This window comes from Prenolepis imparis, unplaced genomic scaffold (genome assembly GCF_030444845.1).
Source record: "Prenolepis imparis isolate NDT839.2.m4 unplaced genomic scaffold, iyPreImpa1.0 SCAF_36, whole genome shotgun sequence".
Lineage (NCBI taxonomy): Eukaryota > Metazoa > Arthropoda > Insecta > Hymenoptera > Formicidae > Prenolepis > Prenolepis imparis.
Genome location: NW_028141194.1, coordinates 141,667 through 154,619, shown reverse-complemented (window position 1 = coordinate 154,619; position 12,953 = coordinate 141,667). Strand labels below are relative to the sequence as shown.

Below are 12,953 nucleotides of genomic sequence, written 5' to 3'. Positions count from 1 at the left end.
TTATTTGACAACTTTCCGAATAATTTTCGCCGTAGAAGATGGGCTAGAAATATGATGCATTGTACGTATTATATGCTTTTCCCCAATGTGAAGAAAATATACGGTACACTGTAAATATTTAGTATGTACACTGTTAATATTTGTTTAATATGTATACACAAAATAGTATTAAATTTGTATTATGTAATAGTGACACAATACGACAAAATATTCTTTTATAAATATAAACATATTTGTCTTTATGTACGCGCGCGCGTATCGTTAAAAATTCCATGACTAATGATGTATATATAAAAATATTTTGTCTTGTCATATAATGCATATCAATTTTTGAACTATAACAAATATGCAACATTAGAAGTTAATAATAAATTAAATGTATACTTATTAAAGTTATGTAAAATTTTAATTACCTAACTAATTAAAATTTATCCGATTTATGTCGTGTTTGGTGTCACTTTAATCGTAAAAATCTCATTAATCCATTATAATTATTTTTAAGTCGATTAAATGCGAAATTCAAAAATTTTATTTTCTATAGTAACATGACATATGATATGAAAAATTATATTTAAAAGAAGCCTCGCGAGAGAGATTTCGGAACTCTTTGATGATGTGTCATCTCGCTCGCTCTTTGTTCGTTCTCGCTCTCGCTTCGACGACATCGGGAACCTTTCCTTATCTAATTCACGCGAATGTATAAACATCTTATACATAAAATCTAAAACTTTTAATTTACATTTTATCGGATCAAAAATAATTTTAATGGATTAGTGAAATGTTTGCGATTAAAATGACCAAACACGACACAAATCGGATAATTTTTAATTAGATAGGTAATTAAAATTTTGATTACATAACTAATTAAAAATTATTTGATTTATGTCGTGTATGGTGCCATTTTAATCACAAAAATTTTATTTATCCCTTAAAATTATTTTCAACTCGATAAATTGCGAATTACAAATTTTATTTTCTATGGTAAGATATGACATATATTCGTGAAATACTATAGATAAAGCGAACCTCGCGTAAGAGACTGCGGAACTCCCTTTGACAATACGATCATCTCGCTTACTCTTTACTCGTTCTCGCTTTCGACGACTTCAGAGAGAGATCTTTTCTTATCTATAATAATTTTCGAATTTAAATGTTTTTATTATGACTAATTAATAACCCAGCAAACACATATTATAACAGTTATATAACATTGGAGTCAAAAATTAAAATAACAACGTTATATTTTTATTATATAATTGTTATGTATTATCTATTTATTATTGCTATATAACATACTAGCAAACGCATATATTATAACAGTTATATAACATTGAAACAAAAAATTAATATAACAGCTGTTATATATTTATTACATAAATTTATATATCATCTGTTTGCCGTTGCTATATAATATATTAGTAAATACCTATTATAACAGTTATATAACATTAGAATAAAAAATTAAAATAACAGCTGTTACATAATATTTATTATATAAAGTATATAACTCGTTTACTGTGTTGTTATATAATGTGTACGAAAAATAGTTATATGTTTCTTCATTTGCATGTTTTGTGCAATGCTGCTAAATTTCGCGGTTTTTGTATACACACGGTCTTTTCCCGCGTGCTAAATGCATAATGTAGTGACAATGAAAAACCAATGTTAAAGTAGCGCTGGTGTCAAAGTGATACGTGATCGCCTCTCTAATAAAATATGATTTATGGTTGATTTATTGTTGGCGGGAAAGCCGGCAAAAAATATTGTGCTGTGCCTTCGTGTTGCAAAAGATTCACTTTCTTTACATAAACCAAAGACTGTAAGTATATTTAAAGTACTTATTATAAGACTGTTATATATTTTATATAACTGCGATGTTCGTCATTCCTCTAATATGCTTTTTCTTACAGAGATTAAAACTCTCTCCATTGAAAGATTTGATCGCCACATCTCGAGAGACCCTGAGCTATTGCTATTCGATCATCTGTAATTCGTTCATCGTAAGTACACAATTATTGTGGGTGAGCTGTGGAATGCTGGATTTTATATATTGAAGAAGGCGGAAAGTGTAAATATACAATTATTAATATTGCAAAATTTTTTAGGTTATATAGCGATATAGCCATATAAAAATATTGTAATCTGTACGCTATATATATATATATATATTGTATGTCTTATTTCATAATTATTATTTGCATATTATATGTTCTTTATTAATATTATATACTTAATAGATTCAATCAGTAAATATTTTATTCATCATCAGACATTTGTGAAGTGTCATCGAAGCATCAATTTTTATGGTTTTCATATATTTTACAATAAGTCATTGTCAATAAGTGTATTAATTTTTTAAAACTGCTCTTTAAGATATTTTGCATATACAGTTTATATATATATCGCATATTTTATTTAATTTTTAATATGCTTATTGCCATATTATCTATTCGCATTTTGTTTCAGATTAATTTGATTATTTGTATGTAAAGTTTACTTGTATTTTATTAATATTTGCATATGATTTTGTATCTTATATAGTTAACTAAGATTTATTAATTTTCAAATTTTATATTTTATTATTTTTTTCTAACTACTATAACTTAATTTTTTAAATTTGTTCTAATTTAAATAATCGATCAAAATTATCAACATGCCAAAAACATATCACCATTTATCAAAAAGACGTAAAAATCAATTGATTTCATGTCATATGTCACAATTACATAAAATTACAACTATAACATCAAATGTTTCCAAAAAACATTTTAAAATTAATTCTAATATTTGTAACTCTAACTCAGCTTGTAACTCTAACTCAGAGAATACATTTTCAAATGAAACTAATACTCTTCTCAGTGATAACATTTTCGATGCATCTAATAATATCTTTAATCCATCAATGGATAATAGTTTTTCAGCATCTAATAGTTTTGACATTCCTATTGCATCAGATCAAGATAGTTCTTCATTGTCTAATTTTTCTTCCAAATCAATTGATTTTAATAATGAAATCTCGGTACAAAATGTACAAAACTTAAGTTTACAAGAAGATTTGCAAATCTTAGTTTCAAAGCATTGTATTCCTCAAGGTACTGTAGATCAACTTCTTTTTATTTTGCGGAAACATGGTCATAATGATTTACCTGAAACGTGTAGAACTTTAATGAAAACACCACGTAATACTTTTCAAAATATATCTGCTGTTAGTGGTGGAAGATACATTCATTTTGGATTAGCTTCGGGAATAAAATACTCTATATCAAAATATTGTAAAATTATGCCTCGTGAAATAAAAATAAATATTAATATCGATGGTCTACCTTTAAGTAAAAGTTCAAGTAGCCAGTTTTGGCCTATTCTCGCATCAATTGAAATTAAAGATCTTTATACCGAGCCTTTTGCAGTTGGGATATTTCACGGAATGTCCAAACCGAATAATGTAAATGATTTTCTTCGTCCTTTTGTTAATGAAGCACAAATTGTTTTTCGAGATGGTATATTATTAGATAATAATTTCCATTGTAAAATCATATTGAATGCAATTTTATGCGATGCTCCTGCAAAATCATTAATCACATGTACCAAAGGTCACACAGGTTATTTTTCATGTTCAAAATGTTTTCAAGAAGGTGATTTTGTATGTAATCGAGTTGTCTTTCCGGAAATTAATTGCACATTAAGAACAAATGAATCATTTCGTACTCGTAGTCAAGAGGAGCATCATATAGGTGATTCAATTTTAGAAAATCTCCCTATAGATATGATTTCACAAATTCCTTTAGATTACATGCACCTTGTTTGTTTAGGATCGAGGCGTTTATTACAATTTTATGTCAGGGGTAAAAAAGGTGTAAGATTATCCAAAGTTGCAATTGATTCCATTAATAAACATCTACTTGACACAAGAAAATGTATAACTAAAGAATTTTCGAGAATGCCAAAAAGTTTATTATATATTGATAGTTGGAAAGCTACGGAAGTTCGCCTTTTTTTACTTTATTTGGGTTTAGTTTTGTTAAAGCCATTTTTGTCTAAAGACTATTATAATCATTTTTTATCACTAAGTATAGCTATTCGTATATTTGCAGATCCAAAAAAATGTTTAATTCTTAACGATTTCGCACATTCCTTGATAACCTGGTTTATTTCAAACTATAGAAATGCTTTTGGACTGGAATATCTTTCACATAATATTCATAATTTAGAACATCTTGCAAATGATGTCAAAACTTTTGGATGTTTAGATGCTTTTAGTTGTTTTAAATTTGAGAATCACATGCAAAAAATTAAAAAGCGAATAAAAAATTGTGGCAAACCATTAGAGGAATATTCTAATCGAATTTTCGAATTAAATCAACTTCCATTAGAAAAATCATATTTAAAGTCATATCCTATTATTCATATTAAAAAGACAATTCAAAACACTAATGATATATCTCATTTAGAGTTCAATGGCTTCAATATTTTTACAAAAGAAAATGAAAACTGTTGTTTGTTGAACGATAATTCTTTGGCATTTATTTTAGAAATAATTTTAGATAGTAATGATGTTCCATACATAAATGTAAAGCGAATTTTATATACCGAACCATTTTTTAACACTCCATGTGATTCTAAAGAACTACTGGGTATACAAACTTTTTTGGAAACAAGTCCTTTTAACATAGAAAAATTGCCGGCAACAAACATAAAAACAAAATGTTTGAAATTAAAACATCTTGAGTTGCAAAACACATTTGTTATAATTCCACTTTTGCATGCATGTACCTAATTATTCTTATTTTGATTTTTTCTTTTAAAGAATTATTCTCATCTTGCAGTAATGTTCTTTTTAACAGCTTTATCATTACCAAGATTAAATATCTTAGTGTTTTTTTTTTAAAGAATGATGAGATAATACTGCAGGTTTTTTATGACTATTGATTTTCATATATTGCTATGTATTGCTGTGGTTGGTTTTAGCTTTAAGTTGTTTAAAATATTAAATAAATACTTTGATATTACCTATAATTAAGATTATTTTGTACCACGCCTTTTTTCACGGACAATACTTTCGTTCTAGAAATTGCACTTCTTGCAATTTCTTCTTGTGTCGGCGCGATCTTTGTTCATCGCGCAGGATTCTGTAAATATATATTTACAGAATCCTGCTTATAGTGCTGTTTTTTTTGTGCATATCAAATCGTCGATTTCTTTGTGTCGTCAATCTGTGTGCCTACCTGACTCCATAGTGCGCGCGTTACCGCTGTTACTACTATTTAAAGATTCCGAACAATTATAAAAAGTGTATAGTGTTTTTTGTAAAAACATTTATAACAAACTTTATATTCTACAAAGAATAATAGCTATGTACATATATACATATATTAATAGAATGTAGTGTCAAACTCACACACATCCTCGATACCCATCGTTCTACCTGAACATTACGGGTGGTGTGCGAATTATAAGAAACTCTGTATTCTGCATATATATTTTTTTCAGAGAAAATGTCCGAAACAAAATTGTACGCAATTGTACAATTTTTAGCTGATGAATCTTTCTCAGAGATTCCAACAAATTGGATTCAACGAAATAATGATGTCTTTATTTGTTGGTGGCCTAATACAAAGAATATCAGTTCGCTTATTAAAAATCGAGCTGAACCGGATAAAAAATTATGGTCAAGATTTGATATAACGGTGATAAAATATTGTTGTAAGTTATAATTTTATGAATACTATATTTTAATTATAATATTTTCATTATTTTAATTTTTTAACGTGTAAATGCATATTTTATTTATATTTTGTGTCAAAAATTAATTTATTATAATTACTATATATTATTACGGATGTTATTGTTATTGTTATTATATTTATATGTACATATGTATTTATTATTATTATTATTTGGATAGCGTCACTTGCATCTGCCCGCAAATCAGCTGCAGATGCTCAGTATGGTACGACTGATGAAGAAAAATGTGGCCGAGGACAAAGAAAATTAAAGAAAAATGAATATTATTTTTCTGAGAACGATGAAAATGATTATACTGACGATTCGAATGATGAAGAAAGAAACGCGTGTGATGATGATGAAGAAAATTACGATAACGAAAAAAACAAATCGGTTAAACACTTGAAACAGAGTAAATTTTAACATTTACTTTGAATTAAATGTTTTTATATAATTGCTGAATATTTGAGATGCTTATTTATTTTTGTTTGTTGTTATTTTTCTTATTATTTTATTTTGTTTGCAGATATTAATCGACCTGTTTTTAATTCTATTCCTGAATACAATTCTCAGCAAAAAGATAATTGTTGCCAATCTATCAATACTTCCAGTACTGATAAAAATTCAAATTGTTTTGTTTCCAAAAATACTGATAATGAAATTTCAGTATCACGCACAAGTAAGTTTATATATCTTACAATTTCTATGAATATAATAAAATGTAAATATTAAATAACCAACAATTGTAATCTGTAGATAACAACAAATGCAGTTCTAATGAAAAAACAAAAAAAATTACATATTCTGATAAGTCCGCATCACCCTCTGGTATAATGGATATTGAGAGTATTCCTATCTTAGAACTTCCAGAAATACAAGATATTTATAAAATTCTAGAACGGATAGAAAGTAAGTTATGACAATTATATCTGCAATGTATTATATGTACAATTTTAAGAATTTATTAAATATTTAATACTCATATATTTAATACTCTAATATACTTAATATTTAATACTAACACTGTGCGTGTGTGTCAATTATATGGATGATGTTTGCAATTATAAAAATAAACAGAAATATATATACATACATATATATATATATATATATATATATATATATATATATATACACGCTATACGTTTCTTTTTAATTGTAGCAGGTTTAGATAAAGTTATACGTGCAAACGTTGCTACCAATTTCGAGCTAAAAAGTATCTCGAGAAGATTAAGTACATTGGAGTCTGGTCAACGTAATGATGCAGAATTGACAGAAAATGATATGGTAATGATAATGCCCTTATTGCCACTACAAACAGTTGAATCTATAAAAGAATTCGAAAATTTAATTATATCAAACGAAGTTGCTGCATCGCAATTTGTAAGTTATTTTTCATTTGCAATTATTTCTACATCTGTATAGAGATCTATCTATACCATTTACTATATCATTTCCATCTATATCATTTCTATACTAAAAAGAATCCATATAGAAAAATGAATAAGTTGGATTATAGAACATTAAAGTGAATGCAATTACCCATTGAATAAGAATCGTTAATTTTTTTAAAAGAAATAGTAAAGAGAATTAATTCATATGTATTATGTAAAACTTTTCATTTTTTTAAATATAGAATTATTTTTATAACCTTTTTTATATGCAGTTTTTATACATTTTTCAATAAACATTATTAACTACTTTCTTTTTCTAAATTTATAGTATAGTTGATATGATATTATCTCTATATTATATATTATTTACATAAATTTATTGTTAATTTCAGAAAAAATTGATCCTAAAAATTGGAGGCACCACTCCACGAAATAGCATTCATCGTACTTTAGAACGAATAATCAGCAATAAATGCGCAATAAACTGTTCCTGGAAAGGCGTTCGATTAAATTATAAAATAAACAATTTAACATTTATTAAGAATATACGTGGTAAATATTTGAAAATTATATTTAACTATTTTTTAAAATTCTTTTTCAATTCTGTTTAGATTACACAAACGTACATTTTTTTTATTAGATACTATTTAATTATTAAATATAATTTTCCTTTCATATACATGCGTATATGAAATTGTGTCAGTATATTAATTAAATTTTAACTTATTTTACAGATATTATATGCTCTGTACATTCAGGTTTAACTGAATCCGAATTCGATATAACTGCTGCGGAATGGTTCAGGTTTGCAAAGCAACGAGCAATACGAGAAGAAAAAAAAAATCTATAATACATGGTGCTATTTACATTTAATATACTCACACACGTTAAACACACATTAAATTGTTTTAGTTTAAAAATTCATTTATATATCTTAATTATTTGTGATATCATAAATATGTTTTTGTTTCGTTATTTTCTTATAATATATATATAGAAAGTTTACACATATATGTTATATATTTTCATTCAGAAATTTAATTTATATTTTAAATAGTTTATATACGTATATATAATTATATCATTTATGATAAGAATAAGTTTCTGTGGACGTATATTATAAGAGAATACACATAAAATTGAGTGATTTTAATAATAACCATATGATAATTAGAAAAATAATATATAATTTTTAAGTTTTATTATTTCGTTTACGAAAATTATAAAGTTATAATGTCTAAATAAAATTAATGATCTATATATATCATATATAATAATCTATATCTTATCTATATATAATTAATAACCTCTATATATCTATATTATGTATATATTATATATATAATAATCTTATTATATATATATATTATATATATAATAATCACTTTTAAAGCTTCAAAAACAATATAAAAAATTAAGTTTAATATATGTATTAATGCATTAAGTTTAATAAAAATCAATTAAATGATATTTTTAATCTTTTATTAATACATAATCTTTTTATAAAATTATTAACAAAGCTTAAAAAGTGATTATGAGGAAAGATTGTTATAAAGATTATTTTACACACACACACACGCACGCACGCACGCACACACACAGCACGCATCTCTCAAAAAGAAAAATTGTAGTTGCTCAACAATTTAATAAATTTTTTTGTTGTATAATATAATATAAACATATTTATATAGTGCACGATGTCAATATATTAGCTTTTCTGAAAAATTTGCATGTTTTAAAAAATGTAAATTTATAAGTTTTATGTTGACATCGTGTCATTATGTTTATATTCATATTATTCATCAAAAAAATTTATACAAAATTATTGAGTTACTACGATTTTTTGTTGAGAGATGTATGTTGTGTGTGTATGTGTATATACATTTAATTGTAACAATTATATAATTAATACATTAAGAACACATAACATACATTAAGTTGTTATATAAATATTACATGTATATTCAAAAACATTTGAAAATTAGATGTGACATTCATATAACAATTATATAAATATTGAACCAGTAATCTTAATATGTTATATCTTAATTATATTATAGTTATGTTCTTAATGTAACACAATAATATTACATTATATAATTGTTACAATTAAATGTATAACTATTATATAACATTGTTGCTTCCTTGAGTGGGAAATTACAAGGAATGAGAGTATTACATGTTGCAATACTGTTATATTACTTGTTATATTTTGTTACATTGAGTTATGTAACCGTTATAATATAGTTATAAAATGTGTTTGCTGGGAAATAACTAAAATTTTTTTTTTATGTTATCTCTTTGAAAATAATTTTAAAATAGATTACAAAGAAACATTTAAAAAAACACCTATATATGTTATATATATTTTTTAAAGAGATATTTGTAATATTAAAATAATTATATTTTTATTGTTTTAATTATCTATTTATATATAAATTTGTATATAACTTTTATTAATACATCGTTGCACATTAATATATATCCAACTGAACGTAATAAATAAATATTATTTAATAAATTAAAAATAAATTAATTATAAATAATTTTAAAAAATAATTAATAATAAGTGGCTATATAAAAGAGCATAATTTGTTATTGCTTAAAATGCTTGATATTTTTGTTTCAGGAATAGAAAAAGTAAAGCGATTAATTGTAGATGTCTTTTACATTATAATGAATTAAGAAAATTGATTTAATAACAATTTATTTTTTATTGCAGATACGTATATGCATAAAAATATTTGAATAACTTATCGTTGTCCATAGTGTATACTAAAACAAAAAAACATCACGCGCAGCTAATGAAATCAAATAAATCTATATTTATATATTTTTTATGGAGAGCTTATTAGATTCACAATCGTGGATCTAGCACAGACATGAACCAATTGGTCGTTTTACCGTGGCACCGAATATGGATCTGGCTACGTAGTTCCGCCGGCTCTAAAGTGGATCCAGTTAGCGCCACTGTACCAGCTAGAAAAAACGTTTGACGAAAAACGGCTGCGTGGGCTCTCATTCTTCTCTCTGATATATGCATATGTATATATATGTATATATATGTATATATTGTATATGTATGTATGTAAAAAAATATATACACTCCGCAAAATAATTAAGGGATCAAAGAAAATTTTCTAAAAAATAGGCAAATTTTAAATAGCTGTAACTTTGTTTCAAAAAATGAGAAATTAAATTCTAAAAAAGGGTTTCAAAGCTTGAAATCTCCATTTTCGAAAGGTCACAGCTGTTTTTTATTTTCTTCAATTCTGGTATTTTTTATATACAGTGTTATAGCCCTAAAAGCTATATTATATTTATATATTACATATATATAATTAATTATATTAAGCAACTAAAATTAGAGCGCATACCCGCGCGAAACGCCGATGCAGCGGGTCTCACGCAATCCGAAAACGAGGCTAACGCCGACTAAGCGATTACATTTCAAAATTGCCAAAATGCAAGCGAAGCGTCCCGTTAACCTCCTTCGCTTGCATCTAGGATCTTTTGATTGCGCGTGTCGACCCATTTATCTAATATAAAAATGACCCATCACTAAAACTCGGGGGTCAATTCGAAACGACTGTATACGCGTAAACCACGTCGACACGAACGAGCGCCAAGAAGTATTCAATAATAATAACGAGTATCGTGCAAGGATACACTCTAATACGCATTGTAATACGCGAGTGCAATTGTAAGAAGATCGATATAAATTCTGGAAATCTATACTAAACACTGTTTCACGTCTTCGAGTGTCAATTCCCTGGACCGATCCCGAACTTTCCAGTTCCTATCCGGCCACGATTCCTTAAAAAACCCTCGTGCCTCTCACGGGCACAACAACAGAAAACGACGAACTTAACGAAATGGAAAATTTTCTTCTTACTTTGTATACGTGTCGCATACACAAAAATATTTGAAAAAATTTTTTGAGTTTTACGTTAAAGCCTGAAGTTTTCCTTGCAAAATCGTTTTTTAAAATTTAAATTTCGAGTTTTCCTTATCAAGTTATCGAGAATTGAAGAGAAAGTAATCGTTTTCACTTTGATCGTTCATAACTGTGTTAAAAATCATCGTACAGCAATTTTAAAACTACATTCTTAAAGCTGAATCTTTGCTCCATAGTATGATATAGTACACCGAATTTTTGTTTAACTTAAAATTCACCATGTAGAGGTTGTATGATTGGATTTGCGCTTTGGATGAAGCTGATATCGGTGGTATTTTGTAAATGATATGCAACTTTACATTTTCTAATTTTTATGTTGAGGCAGTTAAAAGATTATGTTAGAAAGTGGAAAAAAGATTTTTCTGCCACAGATTTTACTTTTTAAAATTTTTTTATCACAGCAAATCAAGTTTTTTTTTGACATATTGTACACATCAATCATTTTGAACATACGGATCACTATAAAGAAATTATCACAGCAAATCTGTAATTTTTTGTCAAGTTTGGGGTCCTAAGAGGCACAAAAATTTCAGTCAAAAATTTTTTTAGTCACCTTACGTAATTTTTTTCGACGTTAAAAGAAAAAAGAGAAAACTTGCTAATTTTTTCGTTATTTTCACTTATTTGTAAAACAGTTCACGAGTTAAAAAAACATTTTTCCACTATATCATACTTTAGAGCAAAGATTCAGCTTTAAGAATCCAGTTTTAAAATTGCTATACGATGATTTTTAACGGAGTTATGAACGATCAAAGTGAAAATAATCACTCTTTTCAATTCTCGATAACTTGATAGGGAAAAATCGAAATTAAAATTTTAAAAAACGATTTTGCAGGAAAAACTTCAGGCTTTAACGTGAAAAAGTCAGAAAATTTTTTGAAATCTTTTTGTGCATGCGACACGTCTACAAAGTGAGAAGAAAATTTTCCATTTCGTTAAGTTCGTCGTTTTCTGTATATAAAAAATACCAGAATTGAAGAAAATAAAAAACAGCTGTGATCTTTCGAAAGTAGAGATTTCAAGCTTTGAAACCCTTTTTTAGAATTTAAATTCTCATTTTTTGAAACAAAGTTACAGTTATGTGAAATTTGCCTATTTTTTAGACAATTTTCTTTGATCCCTTAATTATTTTGCGGAGTGTATATTCAAGTGTATACACAGTACGTTACTAACTTGATATGTATTATGTCATGTAAAGACATTATTTGTAAAGTATATAAATGTAAACATTAATTTGATACTCATATACATATATGTATGTCTAATGACTATACTGTAAATTGCTCATTTTTTCTAGTGATTAATTTCGTTTTAAAAGATTGACGTAAACGACGAAGAATATGGAAAAAGATTTGAGTGATGTTACTTTTAAGTTAAATTGATGTTACTTTTATACATATGTGTAATTAAGAATTGTCATGATATAGCAGACTTAATGCGAATCATAAAGTAAACGATTTTGCCTGTTAATTTTACATAACAACTGTCATAATATTCTCTTTTCTTTTCATGCTCGTTAAAATAATCGTACCATTAAGTAATCAATGATTTAGTTGCTGCTATATTATCTATATAGGTATATATATAGATATATAACATACGAATACTTTATTGTCAATATGCTATGTGAATCATATAGTGCGTGTATTTTTTGTGAAGTTTCCTTTTTACAAGAATTTGTATTTGTGTAACTGTGTAAATTAAAAAATTGTATTTGTGTAAATTTTGCTAAGTCAAAATCATCATATATTTTTGCTATATTTTGTGTGGTGCATAATTTACAGCGTTTTATTCAAAAATTAAAAAAATTTAAATAGTGTGCAAATACTGTCATGGAATATGATAGAATATTATATACATTGCACACGTGCGGATTGTTT

The 12,953-nt window shown here is 26.2% G+C and overlaps 1 protein-coding gene across 5 annotated transcripts; it reads left to right on the top strand.

The window, feature by feature from the left end:
* The first annotated feature begins 1,608 nt into the window (after nt 1–1,608).
* On the top strand, nt 1,609–8,277 carry LOC145946991 (uncharacterized). Of its 5 annotated transcripts, none has more exons than XM_083056754.1 (9): nt 1,626–1,819; nt 1,911–2,068; nt 5,488–5,700; nt 5,903–6,133; nt 6,248–6,400; nt 6,478–6,630; nt 6,887–7,104; nt 7,508–7,667; nt 7,850–8,277. In XM_083056754.1, exons 3-9 carry the CDS (start codon nt 5,493–5,495, stop codon nt 7,963–7,965), a joined length of 1,239 nt encoding a protein of 412 aa, XP_082912880.1. In that variant the 5' UTR covers nt 1,626–1,819; nt 1,911–2,068; nt 5,488–5,492; the 3' UTR covers nt 7,966–8,277. The 5 variants fall into 5 exon arrangements, with proteins under 5 accessions (XP_082912876.1, XP_082912880.1, XP_082912878.1 ...); XM_083056752.1 differs by having other exon boundaries at nt 1,627–1,819; nt 1,911–2,000; nt 6,884–7,104; nt 7,850–8,275; XM_083056751.1 differs by having other exon boundaries at nt 1,627–1,819; nt 6,884–7,104; nt 7,850–8,275.
* The last annotated feature ends 4,676 nt before the right edge of the window (nt 8,278–12,953 follow it).